General features: G+C 39.8%; 2 protein-coding genes across 6 annotated transcripts in view; one reads left to right on the top strand and one right to left on the bottom strand.

Moving 5' to 3' along the window:
- Positions 1–357: 357 nt before the first annotated feature.
- Positions 358–24,305, bottom strand: part of LOC106171600 (uncharacterized) — a 64,230-nt gene continuing 40,282 nt past the window's right edge. For 2 of the 3 annotated variants that reach the window (XM_086996172.1, XM_013552028.2), the window contains exons 3-7: positions 6,103–6,763; positions 5,621–5,711; positions 5,026–5,176; positions 4,448–4,639; positions 358–1,326 (exon numbers count right to left, since the gene is read on the bottom strand). In XM_086996172.1, the coding sequence (XP_086852298.1) occupies positions 868–1,326; positions 4,448–4,639; positions 5,026–5,176; positions 5,621–5,711; positions 6,103–6,748 (1,539 nt within the window). In that variant the 5' untranslated portion in view covers positions 6,749–6,763 and the 3' untranslated portion in view covers positions 358–867. The remainder of the gene's footprint in view (positions 1,327–4,447; positions 4,640–5,025; positions 5,177–5,620; positions 5,712–6,102; positions 6,764–24,305) is intronic. The other variant, XM_013552030.2, reaches the window with a different exon arrangement.
- Positions 20,686–23,313, top strand: LOC106171605 (luciferin-binding protein). 3 transcript variants are annotated; one of them, XM_013552036.2, is made up of 4 exons: positions 20,700–20,914; positions 21,756–21,986; positions 22,096–22,252; positions 22,441–23,313. In XM_013552036.2, the coding sequence occupies exons 2-4, from the start codon at positions 21,903–21,905 to the stop codon at positions 22,839–22,841; spliced, it is 642 nt and encodes a 213-aa protein (XP_013407490.2). In that variant the 5' UTR covers positions 20,700–20,914; positions 21,756–21,902; the 3' UTR covers positions 22,842–23,313. The 3 variants fall into 3 exon arrangements, with proteins under 3 accessions (XP_086852572.1, XP_086852573.1, XP_013407490.2); XM_086996446.1 differs by lacking the exon at positions 21,756–21,986 and having other exon boundaries at positions 20,686–20,914; XM_086996447.1 differs by lacking the exon at positions 21,756–21,986 and having other exon boundaries at positions 20,699–20,885.

Genomic DNA, 24,305 nt, shown 5'->3' on the forward strand with positions numbered 1-24,305 from the left:
TAGCTAGGCCACCCAGCTCGAGTAAGACGTCTACGGATTTAAGATTCTTTGTGAAACGGGGGCCTGGTCACGAATGTGCCAGATTAAATTTTTTTTTGCATCTTCGTTTATGAACCTGAAGGCAAGACCCATGCCATTCAGAAATCGCGGCTTTGGCTCACTCTGGTGGGAAGAAAGGGTTGTACACCGCGAATACGCAGGGCAACACGTGCGCTGCGACATCGATATGTATACAGCAGGCTTCGTCTCCAACTTATTGCGGTGCGCAGGTAGTAGTCTTTCCAACGAATGTCTCAGAAACATGCTCTGTCAATAAAACAACTGTATCAATTATACATACGGTATCAAATTAAAATGTCTTTTGCTAACATTCCATTTATTAGTATTCGGCTTGTACCGTGCAAAATGTGAAAACCCCTCAAATATATATAGAAACATATACTGATCACATGTAGGAAAATATACGCATCCATGCTATTGAAACGGAACGCTCATTTACTTCATAAAATTCTGTCAAAAATTACTGACGCAACATATACAATTTAAATAGGAAACCAAAGAAGAGTGACATTAAGAATTCTGGATATATGCCCAGTCTGATAGACTGTATAATTAAAACATACTGAAATAGGTAAGCAAGAAACGTCTACAGCCGATAAATATTTCCAGCGGTGTGGCTTTTGAATAGGTACTGTATGCGTGTACTGATGGAGGACAAACGATTTCAATAACTCTAGATTCCAACATTTTGAACGTCTATGGTTTTTCTGCTACGAATTTAAAGACATTTTAGTCTAGATGCATTGTAAGCTATTCATCATTGGGAAGAAAGTCCTCAAGTTCTCGATATGACCAAGATTAAGTTTCTCAACGTGGCTTCTCAATCGTTAAAGACTGTTTTTCACTATGTGGAACCGTCACTTCCGGTGAGGTTGCATAATCCAACGTTACCTCCGGTGGTAAATGCGTCAAATCTGTGGCTGAACGCGCCCGTGCTGAGCCGAGAGCGGCTTCGCCGTTGCCATGATAACCGCCACACGCGCCGTTCGTAAAATTGTGCTGCTGTTCATTGTTGTTATAAGATGCTGATGCTTTCGATTTAAATGACTGGTTGAATGGCGTTGACATGATGCTACTATAATCTGCAAACTCTCCAGATATAGAGTTACTAATGGGAATATCACAGCTAGTGAAAGAATTGGTCGACAATGGCTTCTGCTTTAGACAGAGAGTCTCGTCTTTTTCTTGTTGATTGCTGGTTGTTAAAGTTTCACTTGGCTTACGGGAGTTCTTTTCACCTTTATCATGTTTTTTCGTCGCAGCATCCTACGAATGAAAAGAAAACAATATATAGACAACACTATTTTGGGCAAGTTGCTGAATTGCTGCCGGTGTCACGTGACACAGAGTTGCCCGTGATAAAGGGCCCGGTTCCCATTAATTTGCACAGGAAAGCCTCGTCCTAGATTTTGGCCCACTAACGCCAGGCTAACCTGTATAATTTAATGGAAGGTTGACTCCCTGGCTCATGGACCCTCAGTTACGTCACACCGGCCTCTTTTTCTACATGTTCATATTTGAAGATAGATTGTGACTCGATACGTATACGAATTTTCTTTCGCTGCAAATACATATGCCTATGCACTATAGCAAACTACCATTTCTATGGTGTCAACCATTTAAGACAGGGACAGTGAGAAGTAGGAAAATGAGATCAAAATAAAAAAAATTATATGCATACATATTAACAATGTAAAATGAATAGTGAATAGTGGCATCGGTAGGGACAGGAAGGGGAACTGGGGACTATGACATTTTTGTAAATTAGACATGATATACATATATGAGCAAAAATATTCGTGAACTCTGGAGGCGGAAGATAGATGATACATCTTTAACACAAGTTGAAAATTATTTTCCAAACGTGAGCTTGCAGCCAACATGGCCGTAGGTCATCATCAGACTGACGTGATTACACGTATGTTGTTCTTCACTGACCGCTATAATACCCCTCACGTCAGTCTGACCACTATAATACCCCTCACGTCAGTCTGACCACTATAATACCCCTCACGTCAGTCTGACCGCTATAATACCCCTCACGTCAGTCTGACCACTATAATACCCCTCACGTCAGTCTGACCGCTATAATACCCCTCACGTCAGTCTGACCACTATAATACCCCTCACGTCAGTCTGACCACTATAATACCCCTCACGTCAGTCTGACCGCTATAATACCCCTCACGTCAGTCTGACCACTATAATACCCCTCACGTCAGTCTGACCACTATAATACCCCTCACGTCAGTCTGACCACTATAATACCCCTCGCGTCAGTCTGACCGCTATAATACCCCTCGCGTCAGTCTGACCGCTATAATACCCCTCACGTCAGTCTGACCGCTATAATACCCCTCACGTCAGTCTGACCGCTATAATACCCCTCACGTCAGTCTGACCGCTATAATACCCCTCACGTCAGTCTGACCACTATAATACCCCTCACGTCAGTCTGACCGCTATAATACCCCTCACGTCAGTCTGACCACTATAATACCCCTCACGTCAGTCTGGCCGCTATAATACCCCTCACGTCAGTCTGGCCGCTATAATACCCCTCACGTCAGTCTGACCGCTATAATACCCCTCACGTCAGTCTGACCACTATAATACCCCTCACGTCAGTCTGACCGCTATAATACCCCTCACGTCAGTCTGACCGCTATAATACCCCTCACGTCAGTCTGACCACTATAATACCCCTCACGTCAGTCTGACCGCTATAATACCCCTCACGTCAGTCTGACCACTATAATACCCCTCACGTCAGTCTGACCGCTATAATACCCCTCACGTCAGTCTGACCACTATAATACCCCTCACGTCAGTCTGACCGCTATAATACCCCTCACGTCAGTCTGACCACTATAATACCCCTCACGTCAGTCTGGCCGCTATAATACCCCTCACGTCAGTCTGGCCGCTATAATACCCCTCACGTCAGTCTGACCGCTATAATACCCCTCACGTCAGTCTGACCACTATAATACCCCTCACGTCAGTCTGACCGCTATAATACCCCTCACGTCAGTCTGACCGCTATAATACCCCTCACGTCAGTCTGACCACTATAATACCCCTCACGTCAGTCTGACCGCTATAATACCCCTCACGTCAGTCTGACCACTATAATACCCCTCACGTCAGTCTGACCGCTATAATACCCCTCACGTCAGTCTGACCGCTTTAATACCCCTCACGTCAGTCTGACCGCTATAATACCCCTCACGTCAGTCTGACCACTATAATACCCCTCACGTCAGTCTGATGTTCCTCACTGACCGCTATAATACCCCTCACGTCAGTCTGACCACTATAATACCCCTCACGTCAGTCTGACCGCTATAATACCCCTCACGTCAGTCTGACCGCTATAATACCCCTCACGTCAGTCTGACCACTATAATACCCCTCACGTCAGTCTGACCACTATAATACCCCTCACGTCAGTCTGACCGCTATAATACCCCTCACGTCAGTCTGGCCGCTATAATACCCCTCACGTCAGTCTGGCCGCTATAATACCCCTCACGTCAGTCTGATGTTCCTCACTGACCGCTATAATACCCCTCACGTCAGTCTGACCGCTATAATACCCCTCACGTCAGTCTGACCACTATAATACCCCTCACGTCAGTCTGATGTTCCTCACTGACCGCTATAATACCCCTCACGTCAGTCTGACCACTATAATACCCCTCACGTCAGTCTGGCCGCTATAATACCCCTCACGTCAGTCTGACCACTATAATACCCCTCACGTCAGTCTGATGTTCCTCACTGACCGCTATAATACCCCTCACGTCAGTCTGACCACTATAATACCCCTCACGTCAGTCTGATGTTCCTCACTGACCGCTATAATACCCCTCACGTCAGTCTGATGTTCCTCACTGACCGCTATAATACCCCTCACGTCAGTCTGATGTTCCTCACTGACCGCTATAATACCCCTCACGTCAGTCTGATGTTCCTCACTGACCGCTATAATACCCCTCACGTCAGTCTGATGTTCCTCACTGACCGCTATAATACCCCTCACGTCAGTCTGATGTTCCTCACTGACCGCTATAATACCCCTCACGTCAGTCTGATGAAGGTCTGCGACCCTGTTGGCCGCAAGCTAACGGTAGGAAGAAAATTCCGGCTTGTTTAAAACATTATCATCTAAGAAATGGTGTAATAAGTAATAATGATAGAATAGATGATAAAGAAAAATTTCATATGCGTATATCATAAAGCAGAAAGGTAAAATGACTCATTGTCCTGTGATATATGAATAGTTCTGTTTTCCTCAAAGAGGACAAGTGGATCAACTGAGAGAGAGAGGCGAAGGCAGTTTTGAAGTTGAAGGGGGAAGGAGATGTCTACAGGAGCGTGTTACCTTATCCCTGACATACACGGGGAGGTCTGTATAGGGCTGATGCAGTTCTAAAACCGGGGACGACAGACGGAGCGGAATTGCATGGTCTAACGGCCAATGTTCACGTTGGCGGGATAAGTCTCGGGGTAATGGCGATATATTGCCATCGCTTTCGGCGTGGTGAGCTCCAAGGGCATGGTACCTTAGCTCTTCCTATTGGTAGTTATGGCAACGACAGAATGATGGATTCCGAATGAATAACGTGTTCCAAATAAAATGATGTGGCCCTTCTGGTTACCCTTTTGTTATCATCTAATCGCTGTCAACGACAACTCCCCTATTTCACCCTACTTCTAATATTTTACTATAATTTAAAAATTCACTGAAACTCCATTCCAACAACGTATTAACTAAAAAGAGGCACCCTTCCCAAGCAACGTTTATATGATACTGAGTTTTTCGATGAATATGTTATGGGCCGATATTTACGTAATTTAATTTACTTACAATTTAACAAATTTCAATTAAGAATAACTTTATTAAAATTATGACGCTAAAAACTTGAAATAAAAACTGAGGAAAACAAATGTTAAATGTACCCCATTCATAGCGTCTCCATGTTTATTGCGTGTTGACCTTGATCCGTGCTCTCGATGGCGTTTTGGTTCGTGTTTCAGAGCCACCGTGTAGCCCCGAAAGCTGGGCCGTTCTGCCAACTCCTGCTCCCGTCTAAGACGTCGGAAATAGTTTCTGTAAGTTAAATAAAATGTTAAACCAAATGCACGTGGTTACCAAATAGGGAATAAAGGTTAAAAACAATGAACTTAATTACCTAGAGAAGCGTTGCGCTTTCTTTGGCTACATACATGTACAGTATATAGTCCTGCGAAATTAAAATATTCAACTGTTAATAGCTTACGGAGGGTGCCCTTGGGGAGGGGGTATGATCACAGTTTACGGGAAATAAAATCATCACAAATCACAGTAAATAAAACTTTATTCATTTCTCATTGGAAATGCAAGTCCGATGAGTTGAAAATCACGACTCACCGAATATAGCAACTTTGTTTCGCGAAGGGCGAGGAATAATTCCTACAGACGTTTTGTTATTTACTTTTCTTTTAGTTCTCTCTCTTATTTTATCTCCATGTACTAATATCACTTAAAAGTTATTTGTGATAGTGAAATGCTCACCTTATTCTCATTGTCAATGCGGCTATGAAGAAAAGTCCTATCACAGAGGAGCAAACTGCTATTACCATTATCTGCGTCGAAGTTAGGTGTGCTGAAACAAAATTGATTTCGATATAATGCAGGGTAGAAAAAACGGGTCACTTAGGAATGGCAAAGCTCCATGAGAGCATGTATTTTTCCACAGGTCATAAGAGCGTAATGTGTAATAATTACAGTATGTACCATGAATGCAATCTGTTAAAAACTATCCGTGTAACTTGAATATGCTATACCTCTTAGTGCAATCGTTATGCACCACTAACACAGTTGTATTAAAAGGAAAATGAATCCAAACGGTAGGTTTGAACTCAATTTTCCGCTGCATTTTCAATGATATATCAATGTATGGAAAACTATTCCAATTCCAATTCGAGGGGTTCCGATGTCTTCGTCCGAGATTGTACAAAAGGGACATTAGTGTTGTAAACATAGGCATATCTTACGTGCTGCCAATCTTTCCTCTTTGTCCTTGTTCCCGTTAGACGTTTCATTGGATTCTGGGAAGGTTTCATTTCCGGTTTCATCCAGATCTCCATCAGGCAACACGTCTAGCGTTACGTTATACGTGTTTGTAAGTACATGTTCACACTTTTTGTTCTGGTCATCGTAACTGCTGCTTATGGTAAAATTGTTGTCTCCCGCCTGGGCGTAGTCCAGGAGGTATGCGTTGCTTACGTCATATGTTTCTTGAACGTCAACCGTTGGCTTTGAAAAGGGTTCGAAATGATCAACAATATCAAGCTCCGTGAATACTAACTCGACTTTCAATAACTTGCCTTTGTTTTCTGAAACCTTTCTTATCTCTGTTAGCTTGAAGCAGTTCCTCTCAAAATTTGATAATAAATTTAACGTTGTCAGTGATTGTGTGATTTTGGCAAAACGGACGGCTCCTTGATGTTTCCTCTGCTGGTTTTCTTTGTCTCTTTCTGTTGACATTATATTCACATTAGTATAGTTAGGTGCACGTGTCCCATCAGTCGTTGTGTTTCCAGTTTCCGTCTGGTAGAAATAATTGCCTCGACTGTTTCCGGAAGTAATCGCCGTCGACGTCGCCATAATGATAATAATAACGAATACCGCTATAGACATTATGTACACCAATACCTGTAAAAAACACGAAAGGAAATTAGAACAAGACATTTTTAGAAAAATATATCATTTTAACTATTGCCAATAGTTTGTTGTATATATTACAAAGCTGGTCGTTGTGCACATTTCGAAACAACCACTTTGCCTGGATGATCTAATAGCGGCGTGGGCAACAAGGATTTAGAACACTTAACAAGGAATTATATGTGGTCTTTCTATGTGCACCTGTATATCCCACACGTGTACACAATGAATGATAAACAGAATAAATAAAGTTACGAACAAATGGGCATAACTATATGTCAGCATATACATAGTAGAGTAGATTGGCACATGTGGCACCAAGCAAGACTCCCCACTACCAATCTGGTTTTAAGAAGGTCAAGGTTTTACAACATGTCGGTACTATATCACGGAGTTTTAGCCGTAGCGCGTATATGTATCTTACTCTTCAATTGCCTAGGCCTGTATAAAGCAACGTTTAAACAAATAGATACACAATAACATTTACATGTACATATTCTACCATGGAAGTTAAGAAAATGACCCATTTTCCTGGCGCAAGAAGACGCATGCACACACACACACACACACACACACACACACACCCGGACAAGTAAATTACATAGGCCTATAAGACAGCCTACGCCGAAAGCCATGATATTTAATTAAATACCGGTATTTGCTAAGGATAAATTGCAGCTTTAGTGTACACGGACCGCTGCGACTTGGGGTTATCTACTCAATTCCATAGGGACGTATTACAAATTCTAAATTGACAAACCCCCCTTGGTTGTTTTATTTCAACAGACCAACCCTATACAGCGTATGGAGACTACACAACGATGAATAAAACTTTAAGGTTGATTGCATTCAGCGTGAGTCCCCGCGGAGCTGGAGTCTGCGTAGATCACCAGTTTCATTGCGCTCTTACAAGCATTTTCCTCTATGTAAAACGATCGCTGTCGTGATTTTGCGTCTTAGACTACCTGGTGCTTTGTATCTTCACGGATTAAATACATACATGTGCATGTAGATCATCAGAGTCACAGGGTATTTTGTCTCATTCGAAGAAGAGTGCAAGAGTTTTAGTGTGTAAACCGACTGTAATCCATCATTCACAAATCAGTAATGCAAGTTACATATTGCGAGATCAGTTGTCGAAGAGTTCAAGTCTAAATCACGTGGTAACAATCACTCCGCAGGCAAGCTTTTACAACAGCATCTACCAACTGAACCAGCTGGACCCTTAATGCACCAACAAGCAAGGAGTCAAGTCGGAAAAAGTTGTTCTTACTCGAAACGATTGCACGTGGTCATTTATCATTAAAGTTATAAGAAAAAAATGTGATCTCATTTTCACATCGCAGGTTGGAATAAAAGACTTATTCAGGAGCCAAGCCATTAGCAAACATCTTCTAACTCCCCCTGGTTCTTTACATTACATTACATGATGCAACCAGAAAGGCCTTTGCATTGGCAAACCTTTTAAAATCTAATAATAAAAGTTTCCTGACAGTTAATATATACCTGTATATGCAAAACCGAGAATATCATATATAATGGGCCTGCCTCTTTGCTTAATGTGACACACACCGTTCACTGTTAACTCCTTTTACCAATAAACCAATCAATTCTGGAGCAGTAATTGGCGGATATGAGGAAAGGGGGAACATTCAATGGAATGTGTAAGGTAATTTGAAAGCTATTAACGTGATTTATATATGCGATAAAACCTTCCATCTTTCCTGTTGAGTGTAAGATGTCTGCAGTGAGCGGGTACTATACTGTAGGATAATGTAGCAACCATGGAACGCTCTATAAGATACAGAATTAAGGTAATATTTATGATAACTAAATATACGTGACGTCATTAAGTTAGTACTGCATTATCATACATAATAATAACTAAAAGTAGGATTTCATAAAAAATAAAATACATGCACAAACATTTGACAGATGAGAAGAACAAATCGTAAAAGGGCTAAATTTTTATTCTTCATATTAACTAACCAAAATGTATTTACCGACCAGAGAGAACTCAAAAATAGCACAGTTTCCAGGTGTTGCCTTTACACCAGCAATAAAATAACCCAATCTTTTTAAAAATTAAAACGCAGTGCTTTATTGCCAGTAGTCGAAGTTCCACACACGCCATTGTACCATTTGTGTTTCTGTGTTCTGCATAGAGCTTTACCAGTCTCTGCGGATTTGTTGATTCCCGAGAGACATTCTTTCCAAAGTATAGAAATAGGAAATTACACCGGATTTTGAAAGGTGGGGACAATGGCTGCTGCGTGCCTAAAAAACTGTGTACAAAGACTGTCGATTCAGATTTCACCCTCTCTTAACCTTAAGTTCATCCGATTGATTCATACAGTTATTTGAACGTAATGGTGATACTCATGATTCAGGTTATTCACATTTGGGACAATTCTTTGTATATACACACACTGGACAAAAGAAGTGTCACCCCCTAACTCAGAGTAATAAAAGTAGACAGATCTTGGGTAATTATAATGCCTGGTCTACTTATAATGTGACTAATGAGTATAAAACCGCTGTACCATGGGATTGTATTGTTGGTCTTGTAAATGTACAGCAAATGTTATTCCTGTCTTCCTCCAATATGGCAAGATACAGGCAATTATCTAACGGTTATAGGTGCAAGTTATTAACCTGAAGAGGCGGAATATAAGCAATGTCAGTATATGGATACAATTGAATTGTTTAGTCAGAACCGTGCAGAGGGTCTGGTCTCGGTATAGAAACACTGGATCAAGAGACAAATTGCCTCTGATGGGTCGTCCAAGAAAAACTACTGGCCGTGAAGACCGACGACTGATTTTGATGTCCAGGTTGTCAAAGTTCGACACTGCTTGTCAGTTGACAACACAGTGGAAAAATTTCACACATAAGAATGTGTCTGTGAAAATTGCTAGGCATCGGTTACATGTTCATAGAGTGTACAGCAGGGTAGCAAGACTGAAACCTCTTATATCGTTACAAAACAGGCAACGTAGAGTGAACTAGGGTCAACAGGTTCTGGAACTGGACAGCCCATGACAATTGGTCCTATATATTTTTTTCTGATGAGTGTCGCTTTGGTCTGACCTCTGATGACAGACGGGTACGATGCTGGCGAACTGCTGGTAAAGCATTTGAACCACATGTACTGAATTTTCGAACCCGGAGCAGCATATTCATCATGGTGTGGGGCTGCATCAGCATCCATGGCGTGGGCGAATTGATTGTGGTTGATGAAAACATGAATCACTAGAAATATATCGATGTTTTGGAGTCAGGCTTGCTACCATCTATTACTAACATGTTTGGTGACACGAATTATCCATTTGTTTACCAGGATGACAATGCTCCTTGTCACAGGTCCAGAGCAGTTGATGATTGGTTTGACCAACAGGGCATTCGCAGGGTGATGTGGCCTGCCCAGAGTCCGGAAGCAAACATAATAGAAAATGTGTGGAATGATATGTCAAAACTTTTGACAAATGCCCGTCTAACCAGCAGAGAAACTCTGTTATATTCAGTGTTTCATGCTTGGGCCAGCATTAGCCCTGAACGCAACAGACAATTATATGAATCCTTGCCTCTTAGACAGGCACCTATTATTAGGTCACGTGGCTATGCCACTAAGTACTAATTTTGGACTTGAAACTGCATATTTTGGTAGAATGTATATTTTGTTCTCATTTTGTGATTTTTTGTGAAATTTGATGTTAATAAAATGATACCAGGAGCATATCATTTCACAGTCATTTATCTCCCCCATAGTATTGGCTCAGTAGGGGTGACACTTCTTTTGTCCAGTGTGTGTGTATATATATATATATATATATATATATATATATATATATATATATATATATATATATATATATATATATATATATATATATATGGACGCTTAATAATCAATATTTTTATCTCTCTAAATCACAATAATTGACCAATATCTTCCGTTAAGTGCTGAACCTACAGGTTGAAATTAAGTGTGAGCAGCCCATTTTAAAGTAAAAAGTAATTCGATTTCGTTCCACTTATTTCGATGGTCTCAGTAGGTTTACCATTCTCAGATGATCAAGAAAAACATACACAAATTACGCACAAAAGCTTCATTCTGAAAGTAGAAATAATGCCATAGGATCCAGGGGCAAAAAAAAAAAAATAATAATAATAATGACGATGGTTGCAAAATCCAATTTACAATCTCTTGGGACGTAGAGATGCCTAAATGTTGCAAAGAAGAAAAAAGGGAAGATGTACTACATTAATAAATATTGGTTTCATAAAATTTTCATGCGTCCTTTTGTATTGTCGATTTTCAATATGTGAAAGAGATAACGCCCGCCACCAACATAATCAATATTGTATTACAATTGCTAGAAAAGTTGGAGAATGGCGATGAGAAATAATGATAATTAAATATAACACCACTAATGGCCGATTAAGATACAGAAATGTACAAAATAGATACAAGTAAACGCTACAACACTTATACCAGTGCTTCCCTTTAACCATGGAGCCTCCCTTTCACCAGCCAATGGCATTGGGCGGAAGAAACGTGAGGGTGGGCGCATTCTAGGCATGATTCCAGTGTCGTTCTTGATGACGGATTCAAAGCAGAACTGAGTCCCTGTTGGAATTCAGCCCAGGATCCTTCGGTGTATCGCCTTAACAATGGTTATTTCATTGGAGTTGGCCTGCATGATCATATATCCAAAGTCATTAAGTATAGTAGTTTCATTACGTTATTTAGTCCCATACGTATGTATAGTCAAGTTATTAAGGTGATACAGTAGTTCTTTTGACGCTACGTGTGTCGCGGCAGTTAATTACATGATACAGGACCGATTGGCAAATTATATGATAAAATATTTAATTTGCTCCCATTTTTGAAAAAAAAAATGTGCCTGTGAACGGTTTTACTTTAATCAAGTTTGCATCTCTAATAACTCCTGTCCGGCATTTGTCCCGCTGATATCAGTATCAGCTAAATCAATGAAATCAGCCCAAGGGGTGAATTCATCATTTTGGGAATTTTCCGTTTACGCTGATTGATTTTCTTAATCTCTTGTTAAACATACATAGCTTCTGGTTCCCCAGACTGCACGGTTGCTTCTTTACAGAATGTTTTAACGATTAATGCTCGTAACATCAAGAATTGTGCACATTCCAACAAACATCTTCGCTCAATAAACTGTTGCTTCGAGCTCTAAATGCGTTTATATAGATCGGCTACTTTGTATGTCTTTGCCGTGCACCTTCGGTCTCGTGGGTTTTATCTTAATAAACATAAATCCATCAATTAATAAGTAAGAGAAAATCAAGAAAACGTTCCCGAGGCGTAGATTATTAACATAAGCCTCGAATGAAATAACTACTATTAAATCCTTTGCGATGATTGAGAGAAGATGTAAGCTGGGTCGACACGCCTATTCGTCACGTTTATCTCCAAGCCGACGTCCCTCGAGGTGCTTGCTCCTGATAATTACAAAGGTTTGTCAGCAAATAGCTTGTTCCTCCTCCTGGCGTCAAATGCGAACTACTTTGATCTAACAAACGGCTTAGATCACCGCGTTGCTACAACAAAAAAGAACAAAGATATCAAAGATATTACGACGTACAGCTTGCATCCCAATGCTGCCTTAATTGAAATACAATCTTTCCAGATGAGAGGGACGTTGCAGATACCGGGATGTAGTTGTTGCAAAATAGAGCTTCCGCTTTTCCTAAGTGGTTGATAAATAACGAATCAGGTATAATCCCATTTGCTTTGATACTGTGCCCTAATATATATATGTTGGTTGTTCTAGCCACAGTTATCCACGCTAGGAAAAAACAAGTCGGTTCATCTTTGCGTGTAAAGCTCACTGTTCAACATCAATCCAAAGTAAGCAGCATATCGGGTTCCTGTCCATGCTATTCCATTTCGTGACTGATTTTATGTCGCATAAAACCTCATTTGTGCGATTATGTTGTGGCAATGGATATTTTTAACGACTTTTTCAGTGGTCGTCTTTGTTTTGTTCTGTCTAACGAAATAAAATTATATGATTCTGCTTTGTTTGGTTTCATATGATAATAAGGTAAGCATGGGTCCCAGAAGTAAGTTCCACGTAGGATTAACTTCACTTGGCTTGGCTTCCTGTAATGGACGAATAATGCCTTGGTGGTGTCTTTTAATTGTGTTACCACATACACAACGACGTCGACATGAAAAATTCAGTCGCTGTTACTCCCACGTGATGCGTGGCATTACCCTTACCCCCTCATCTTCCTCCATTAGTGGAGCCCGATTGGCTTTGGCCCACGCCGCCAGGCCAGCAAGCACACCATGTACAAGGTACAGTCTAATTTTTTCCCTGTGTTAAAACTCATGTAGGAAGAAGACTCCACCACTATCGTATTGATTGACTGGAACTGATCCTGACTGAGCGCTAGACACCCCGTCAAGTGTGCCGTGTTGAAAACTGCCGCCACTTAAATAACCTGGTCCCAGGTGCGCTTGGACTATGTCACGTAATTTCTTAAAAGAGCTCACCACGTTCACTGCTGATGCTTAATCCCTCTTAGACTAGCGATTATTCTGATGGTTATAGGACTTAACTGTCCCAGACTGTGTTTTCAGAAACCAATCAAGTAACATTGTTGATCTTCTGAGCTGCAACCTAAGAGGGACGGGCGTTTACGCCGCATTGCCTGTAACTTAAATCCTAAAATACCAGTCCTACGAATAGCTGATGGCCGCAGGGATCAGTGTAGATATCGCGTGGAAACTCTGGATAAGATCTTTGCAGTTCTCAGGCTTCGATGGAAAAAGACGCAGTCTTGATTCGATTGTATCATGTTTAGATCCGTGACTTTCGCACACCAGTGCCCCCCAGTGTACAAAAAAATCAAACGGGAACAAAATAGGAACATGTCTTCCTTTCCACAATCGTTCTTTGGGCAAGCAATGCCCATTGCCATTCTGTGTGTTTTCCACTCTTCTTGGCAGTAGGGGTGGTAACAATATACATCCTTGCTTGACTCTTCACCATCCAATTATTTTAAGTAGAACACTCTCTTGGAACACAACACGACCTGTAATGTGATGTGATTGGTATCCTTAGGATCAGGCACACTTGTTTGGTCTTGGTATTCTCTCGATCTATAGATAATCTTATCAATGCACGTGTTGTCATCTGTCGAACGCACGGCTGCTTCTTATAGCCTTGTCTACAGGCAAAACAAAGGTATGTCTCAATAATGTTATGCTCTGTTTCCTAGTTTGCTCGGCACGCAATAAAATACAGATAGTAATTTAGCGATCTGTACACTGAAACCGCATTAACCGCGTATCAAAACTTGTAAAATTGCCGCCCGTCCTGGACACTGGGTTGGTAAAGAGTCACACGCTATTTTCTAGTCTGTCTGAGCGCCTAGTTCATTTCACCGTACTAATACGTGTGTTCTCATTGTAAACTTCTCACCAGTCAAACTACTTAAACCATTGGTGATGTAATAAATAATGGGCTATAAGCTGGGGCATACAGACACGTGGCGGATACTTCCACCACTTTTCAATTTTCTCGGATATCTCCCCACGGTTATATAAACATTTATTTACCGTGCTGTCTAACCTATAGGTACGTATGTATATGAGGCAGTGATCAATGGAAGCAATGATCGCAGCACGCAAATACAGATAAGCGAATGAATCGTTGCGCTTAGCTTGTCAACTAAAACATGTTTCTTACAAGGCCGAGGCTCTTTGGTAATGCCAATGTTCTAATTCATTTTAGCAATTGCCAATAACACTCGACGGGGGACACTGACAGGACCAAAGGAGGCTGCAATCGTCGGGAAAAACATTTTATCCATTTGTAAACTTCAGCGTAAGTTAGAACCCTCATATTTTTATAGTTTCGCCCGAGGGGCAACATGGCAACGAGTCCCATGAAAATACCACGACGACAGGCAGAACATAAACAACAAAACTCCTCTTGGTTTGTTCGACGTAGGGATGGTTGAACGCTGCAAGACGCATGCACTTTAAATGCACAGCCCTGCTGGGTTTATGATGTAATGGTTAACCGGGATGATGACGTGAACTCTAGGGAGTCCTAAGCTTTCAATTACACCGTTCACACATTTTCCAAAGCACAGCAGAGGCCGTCAGTCCACCTCACTACTCTCGTTAAAATGGGCTGATAGTATTTTACTTCACGTGCGGTGTCTTGGGACGTCAATGTGAAACGCACCGTGTACGTTGGTTCTCAAGCGTATTATTATTATTATTATTATTATTATTATTATTATTATTATTATTATTCAATGGAAAAGTGCATGGGATGTTATTATTATTATTATTATTATTTCATAGGAAAGTGAGGTGTTCCACTGTAGATGTTCCCGGTTCCTATTAGCTAGGTGGCCTACACCCAGAGCCTCCCGGAGCCTTCCACTAGAAATCACCAACTTGCTTTTTCTGTTGATTGAATAAAAAGTTATTAAAACATACTTCTTCATTTACTGATCTCGATGCCTCTTCGGCTAGATTTGCACATCTCAGTAAAACCTATGAACGAAAAACTAACGCTGTTTCTGAAAGAAATCCAAACTTTTTAGTCCGTTATTGAATTGATTTTCCTCTTTTTACTGGAAACATAACGCATGTGTTGATAATATCAAGTCACTAATCACTTAATTGCATGTAAAACCTTCCTGACGTACAGAGATATCCCTTTTCTATTTTCCCCGAGGGGCAGGGGATCGATTTTACATGGCAAGTCTTTCTGTTATTAAGGCAAGAAGACGGTGATTATAAAGCCAGTACACTTGTTACCATAAGCGTGCCACCAGTGACGTCACAACAGGTACAACGTCCAACCAGAATCGTTGCCAGTGCCCGGTAATCTTTAGAATTGCCTGAGCCTCTTCGATAATTTTCGTATTTTTTCGCACGGAAATTGGGGTTTTCGAATTGACTTCTGTTCTTAGTTATTTTTCAATTGTAATGCAGAAGTCTGATACTAATGAATCCATAGATTATATGCAGGATCTTTTTCTAGGAAATCCTATCATGCCCATATGGTTATTGTTTTACTGTAAAACTAATTGGGAGAAGGAAGGGATAGTGATTGGTAGGGGAAATAATAGTATTATACAGGTACAGATAGACAGATTTTACAGTCCTTTTAAGCTGTCAGAAAAAACTATATCTTAAACCAATAAGTTCTATTAACCATGACATTGATTGGATAAAAGGGGCCATCTTCAACATCTCACTTTCACAACGCTTTATATGCCTTTTTCCCTTGTTCTCACTTTACATGTAGTATATTGACCGACATGATGATTTGAAAAATGAAGCGTGATAACTTGGTGACAAGGTTAAGTCAGGCCACCCGCATGCCTCTACCACGGGTAAGAAATCATAACAGCGGTAATCACATTAAAGTGTCTTTTCATTCCATTTGGAAGATATCCACGCCTTACATAGGCTTGGGTTTTAAATTCCTTATATAGACTAAATATGCGTTGCGGAGACCGAACAAAATAGATCTTGGGGGCAATGGTATTGTTTTTCAACCAAGAGTACCACTGGGTATGAGAACAAGAACAACATTCACGTTTCTATTGGTGAAACGAACAATCAAACAGTAAACCGTATACTAGAGTGACAATGTGTTTTCCAAAAGACATGCGCCTGAATGCTCCGCGATATCGAGCTGGATATACGATGCATCAAAACGAAGACAACACATTAAAAACAATTAATTATTAAGTTCAGGAAATTCATAACAGTAATGTATACTTATAAGGATGGTTTACACCACTCGTTTTACATTGTGTCATCACAAACGACTCATAACATATGCAAAAATTGATAACTGTACATCATAACTGTATATAAAGCATTGGTTTTCTATATTCACTGAAGCATAAGTTCGGAACGACATCCATGCTTTTTTACTGTAATGAAGCTCAGTATTTCCGGGTCATATAGTCAAAGCTAAAACTCGGCTATCAAATGAATAGGGATAAATCGAAACACTCAAAATTTTGAAATCACAGATATAACCCTCCTGGTCACGTGGTGAATGACAGCAACAAAATGCTTCAAAAGAAAGAAATCAATAAAACAAAAACATGGGTGATGACCACAAAGCGAGCATACGGGTGTAGGTGTTTCTGTACAAAACCATCGTTATGCTTTACCTGATAACAGTGTATATACAGCCACATATGTAAATGCATATATTCTTTTCATATATTTATCTTATAAAGTGTATATATATATATATATATATATATATATATATATATATATATATATATATATATATATAGACGTAGATGCATTTATGCACTTATTCATTTGATACGTGTTACGTAAACAAGTAGACATTATTCCATTAACTGTCCTAGTTACGGAATCATCGATGTCTGTCTCAAGTGGAAATTTTGAAGCAATAATCATTTACAATGAATAGCCTCATTTGTTACCTCCGCCAAGGAGATTATGTTTTCACCCCTGTCTGTTTGTTTATCATCAACATAACTCCAAAAGTTATAAACTGATTTTGATGAAATTTTCAGGAACTGTCAGAAGTGGGCCAAGGAAGAGATGATTAGTTTTTGGTGGTGATCAGGATCAATAATCAATCAATAATCAATAATAATAAAAAATCGCTGCCTTGGCGGAGGTCTGCGCTCTCGGAGTGCTTTTCTAGTTTATTATGAAACAGCATTCCCTAAGGTTAGTAACACTGTTTATGCGTACGTTTAACAAGTTTGGTTGCATTTCAGAACAATTTCAATACTGTAAGTCTTGCAGGTACGCGCCCTCTTGGATTTTTTATGAAAAATAATTCTTGTCTTTTATGAAGTGCTAGTTTTTTCTGTCGCGCATTCCATCAAAACTATCCACATTTCATTCAGTTCGTTTCTGTAAGGCTAGTACAAACGGTCAACATAACCTGAGTATATGTGATGTGGGTGTCCAATAGCTGTCCATAGTATTTTTATTCTCAATGACTGAGTCCAATTAAGCCAGAAATTGTCCTAATTCATCCACATGACTAAACACGGGGTCAGGGTTGCTTTTCATGAGTAATCAATAGGGTTTCCTCTAAATATATCGACTGTTGCGGTGCGGGTTAATCTGGTGTGATAGCAAACGTAGCGTGCCATGCTTGTTTGTGTACGGCAAAATAAAATAAATGAACCACAGTTCAAATCAATAATGCCCCAGAATATGCACGTCTTAACCCTCTCATAGCACGGAATGTTTATTTTCTTCACATTTATAAAAGAAAAACATGAATCTGTTTTAATGCTCGCAATCCAGCATTGGCGGGGCACCAAGGGAGATTTGAGATATAAGTTATATTTACATCGTCATGCAACCCCTTGGAGAATAACATTTGCCCTTTTCTTGCCAACGGACTCAGAAATCACCCGCGGGATGCAATGTAGTTTCCAAACATGCTCGATTGTCTCGCAAACCGTTTCTCTTGAGCTCCGTTACTTTTTATCGGCCTCTCAGAGGTTTGTGAGTGTGTGGAATTGTTGATGACTCTAGCAGAAGACGCAGCGTGCCACCAGGTGACCATTGCAGGTGTCAGTAAGACCATACAAGGTTTTACATTTTAAAAAGGTTTTCTCATTTCTAAGTCACTCCCCCATGGTTCGTGGAGTGATTGCAACCCGGTGTTTACATACGGGACATTCGTGTACCTAACCCTAGCCTGTAATAACTATCGGAAGTGGACACATCAAGTCAAGTGTTCCGACCAATTGTGATCAATTCCGTGGTTTATGTTATCTAAACGATGTCTTAATAGTTGTACATATATTTTAAGCTTAACGCGGTTGTCTGGTATACAACAGTTCGAAAATGTCGGTTTCTGCAAAGTTTTTGATAAAATGAATTATTCTGTTAATAATTCTGTTACACACACACACATTAAAGCATGGAATGAAGGATGACGTCATCACCTCTACCTTACAGCTTTCAAGGATCCATCACTCTCCTATATTTCAACATTGTTTTTAATGGAAGTGGTGCCTAGACTCTCTACATCAAAGCGTTTCCTATCTATCTCCCATGGGAGTTCACTATTTCAGTGCCTTTCATAATTTATATCACCACACAAAAAGCCTTACCGTATCATGTTTCGATTCTATAACATCAAAGCAAAAATTACAATAATTTTAACGCTATGAATATAAGCAATATTTTTTGTAAATCCAGGAAGAAATGATAAAAATACAGCTTTCACCTTTGCTTACTGTTACAGGCGTTGCATCAGAAGGTAAACACACACACATTTGCTAAAATAACAATAAGCAGACAAATACAGTTGCCACAAATAATCGTCTCTGTATTGTTAACAATTACTTTACATGATACATACAGTGTAGTAACAATATAGTAAAGTCTGTCCCCAGATAGTATTTTGCTGGGATACTATTTTCCTAACTCGAGTCCAAGGGTATTGAGTATTTATACAGTTCTAATTTTGGCATGTTGTTCAAATTATTAAAAACTACTTGTTCTAAGGCGTGGCATGGTTTCATTGTAATCAACTAGTAATAAACTAATTTACCTCCTGTTGGTTGAAGCTTTACACACCATGTGTTTAGCAAGATTTCATTATGCGCCATACTTTGACCCAATTCCCATACCTAGATCGATCTAGCGGGATCGGTCCATGTCCGAGGGGATTCTCGCTAAATTGCTTTCAGCTCAAGCGGCTCAGATGTCTGGCAGGTTTACTGAAGCTGCTAAATAACAATTAATTACCCCCTAGCAGCTTCAGTAGGCGTGACAGACACCTAAGCCACTTATGTTGATTGCAATTTGGCGAAAATTTCCTCGGAGATAGATCGATCCACAGTTAGTACGATAGGGACTGGGAACGGTCCCTTTGCCTCCGAGGGGGGATCACTTGAGCCAACCAGCGGGTAGCAGTTACACCATCAATAATTCCTGACACGTACTGCCTGTAATTGTATAAGGTGTTCAGCTGGCACGCAGCATAAGCGTGTCAGTTGATACCATCAGAAGCATTGCTTCCTTAGATAACAGTTTCTATCACGCTACAGCGACATGTATCTTATGCGACACTTTGTCTAATTACATCCCTGATGCATTAAAAACATACCACAGACAACAGTCATGGGGTTCTATTATACTCGATTATACTACACAGGTTGTCGTTGGTTCTGTGGTCTGGGCTTACAACTCCATGACAAAATATTTTGTGCACCGAAAACCAGTGCTACTAAAGATGAAAAATATAGGTATCCTAAAGGTTGCCTATCGGTCTCTTCTTGGTTGTCAGTAGGTTGCTATAACCAGTAGCATACCACTTGCAACTGCACGGTCGACTGACAGTAATTTGTCGACTGGTCGCTAACAAGTTTTTTGCCAGTCGCAAGTATTCGGCAGCAGGTCACTAGAAGGTTGCAGTTATAATCTTGAACATCGAAACTTTCTTCATGCGGATCTAGAACTTAATGTTGTTAACAGTTTTTGATAGTACCTGTTTATACCATTATGATTAAGGGGTCGCCATCTATACATATCCAAGGGAAATAAATTCATAATCAAAATATTATTATTATTATTTTTTAAATCTATAAAATTCTAGTGCACATTACATGGTTTTATGTAAAAATACGTACACTTATCCGACTTAACACAACAACCCACAGTTGCAAACTCATGAGAGTTTAAGGGTATAATGCCACCTCCTCCCAGACACCACATTGTTGTAAAGGGTCGCACCCTTGTGACCTTTGTCTGTAGAGATATTATATTACACAGCTTTTCGGCCAAAGCAATTGTCCTTTAACCTTGATAACTTGACAACATAGAACAACAAAATAAAGATATCTGGTCACGATTTATAGCACGTTGCGCGGCAGAGGAGTGTGGGACAAGCCAGTTCCATTTGAAGTAAAGAACATTAGAACAAGGAAATCCATGGGACAGAGTTAATAGCACCGTGATATTTTGTTTGAAGGAAAAGGGTACAGGACGCTCGTGCATTTTGCCTACACACACAGCTGAAAACAAGATCAGCAATGGCGGGATTTCTTATTTCTAGACGCATTTTCAATGGTGTGCTATTGCGAAGTTTTTCAAAGAAGGTGCTTAGTTTGAAAAAGGAGAGTATCTGTACATTATGATGCTACAATGTATGTATCGATATCGCATGATTGTAACTGAAATATACCGATGTAGTTGATAGCTACATGTATCAGATTGAGATGATAGTCGAATGTATAAGGAAGTATTTAATAAGTCACCTTACGTTCCTTGATAACTTTGGGTAATTGATTAAATTTAAGCTGTGTATTCACCAAAGTACTTGCTCTCAGGCAACGAGCCAATGATCTGGTCTGCCGTAATGCCGTATTTTTGTCACACAAATTCAAAATGCTATAACCAATCAGATTGTATTTAAACAATAACGATATATGTATGGATGTGTCTGTGTGCATGTGTGCACGAGTGCGTGTGTGTGTGTGTGTGTGTGTGTGTGTGTGTGTGTGTGTGTGAGAGTGGGTGTATCTGTATATGTTGGGGGGGGGGGGGTCTCCGCAACTTCTGACGCCTCGATGCGGTTTACTGGAGAAGAAAACGACTCGCTTAGCAAAATAAAGAATATGGACAGGACATATAATTAAGTCTGTAAACCAATGCAGCTATATGACACTGTAAAATTATCTTGGTAAATTGGCCATGACGGGCAACAAAACTAACCTATCGGACGTCGTATGTTTTCTTTTTCTGACGGACTGAATTTTTTTCTTACTTAGACATGTGCTGGCTCAGCTGCATAAAAAATCACAGTCAAGAAATGAGATATTCCCAAACAACCTTTTCACCAGATATACGTTTTTTTGGTTTCAGTTGTTTTGTTTAACAACTGGTTTGTCACCCACATTCCATAGGTCATGTCACATAGTGTGCTCTTTTGTGTTGTAGTTGTTACATAAGAAGAGGGGAGCTATTCAGGTTCCGGGTCATGTATTTTACCTGGACACATTTGCACCACAGGGCTTCACATAAAAGAAGAACAATAAATGTGGTCGTGTATTTACTTGAAAAATACAGCAGGTAGCGGCTACATCCATGGCAGGGTTCTTTTTACGCGCGCGTATCTTAAATGGAGTGCTATTTCGAGGCCTTTCAAAGAAGGCAATTAACTTGGAAAGGGTGAGTAGAAGGCTACTAGTATATAACGATATCGCATTCATTAAATATTGAAGTGACCATGATAAAACGTTATATATGAACTTATTTTTTTATATTTTGTATATTCCAGCCCCCACACGACTATCCGATTGTGACGGGGTCGGAACATTGGAGAAGAAAACTCCGCACACTATTCAAAGCGAGGGATACAGATGGAGACGGATATATCTCCCGAGAAGATTATGTGTTATGTGCAGACCGCGTTGCAAGTTACATGAACCTAAACGGTAAGTAAGAAAACGTCCTTTTGATAGTTTTTGAAAGCGGACTCTTTGTGTTCCGATACATAAAAACTCTGGCCATAAAGTATTTCTCTTTAAAGTCTACATTTATTTTGAAACGCACGTTGAAATGATGTTTTCAAAAATATCATGTTATGGCTTACCTTGTCTGATTTACAAAATTTATATTTTAGAAACCCGGGCAATGGAGTTGAGGAATAAACAGTTGTTAATGTGGGAATTGGTTTCTAGTACTACGGACGCTTCGGGTGACATCAAGATATCTGAAGACGAATATATGTCCAATATACTCAACGGCAACCACAAATCTATGGGGATGGGTTTAGACATCGTTTGCTGCGACTTTGATTCCGTGGACGTTAACAGCGATGGTTTTATTTCCCAACAAGAGCACAAGGCGTTCTTTTACGGGAGGGGCATACCCGTAAAACACTCGGCGGATGTCTTCAAAGTTCTCGACACCGACGGGGATGGCAAGTTAAGCAAGGAGGAGTTCGCCCAAGGTTATGTGGACTTTATTTACAGTGAAGATGAAAGCAGTCCTCATGTTTCTTTCATGGGACCTCTCGTTTAACGTATTGAATTGAGAACCGATCATTTTACTGAGCCATTTTTGTGAGGAATTTGCAATTATTACACAGCCTCCTAATAAGGGCCCTGCACAGAAATTCAACTTAAAAAAAATATCCCGATGTAATGTAAATCACTAAGGACTATATTTTAATTGCACACAAGAAATAGACAATATCTCGGACATTACCGAGTCCTTTCTCTTCAAAATTCGGAATATTGGCACTATATAGGAAACTATTTGGAACATTTACCTGCTGCTATATCAATACATGCATGGGTCATCCCAAGACTGAACTACTGCAACTCTGTACTATATGGAAGTCCAAATTACAAGATTCTTCTTTTGAAAAAGGAACCTGCCCTTTTAAAAATCTTGAAGACTACAGTGCATCAAAGGACAAACAGATATGTGACATAAGCACTGTGGATTCGGCATTTGGTACACTAACACTATAATAAAGGTTTTGAACCAATCCTCTGTTACAACTGTTTTACGTGCATTAGACACTTCTAAGCTGAATTACTGCGTCGCTGTACCATAGATGTCCCGATGATAAGATGAAGATTTGAAAACGTATTGAGAACATTTAAATATAACAGCCTAGAGATTACCACACTGCTCCAATATCAAAACAGATGCTTTATAGTTACCAGTTCGAACTAGAATATGATATTGTAGCTCTCTCTTTTTTTTGCATAATCTAGCTCTATCCTATATTAGCGATCCAATGTAACATAATATTGAATAAGTAGAATATAATAAAAATATTACTATAGTGCACATGATATGACTTAAACGTAAAAATACCTACACTTATCCTTTTACCCTTGGAAAACTCGCTACTGAAAGTTGTCATTACTACACACGGGTAAATGGTGTGGTATGTTTATACCGTCTACTCGATCTCAATGTTTTCTCTGCACACTTTTATTCAGGTTCTTCTTTTTCTTAGAAAATATGAACACTGTCAATTTAGCCACATCATGATCAACGATATTCGTCCTGTCTTTTTGCAAGGAATAAAATGCATTTTAATTTAAAAATGGGTGGAGCGCGTATGGATAAATTAACCCATTTTTTAATTTTTGGGAGAGAAAAAAATTCGAAATTTGTGTCCCTTTGGTCCAGGAGATAATTTCTGAGTGTATTAAAACATAGTTAGTCTAAACGGCGAGGAAATAATAAAAACGATATGAAACATAGCCATCAAAACAAAATTTTTATAAGGTTATAACGTAAACGAGATACATGTATTTAAAAACACATTGCATCAGCGTCTCTGTCTGCTCTACTGTAGCACACCCTCAGGTGTGTCAGCTAGAAAGCACTATAATTCCAGTCCTGGGGGTGAAATGACCTTTCACTGGCTATAAACTGGTTATGAAATCCACAATGTCTTGCACGATAAAAAGCTATAAAAGAAGTATAATTATTATAAGCATAATTAATATAGAACTGAAAAGA

Source organism: Lingula anatina, chromosome 9, assembly GCF_051362555.1.
Source record: "Lingula anatina isolate TDL-2025a chromosome 9, LinAna3.0, whole genome shotgun sequence".
Taxonomy (NCBI): Eukaryota; Metazoa; Brachiopoda; class Lingulata; order Lingulida; family Lingulidae; genus Lingula; species Lingula anatina.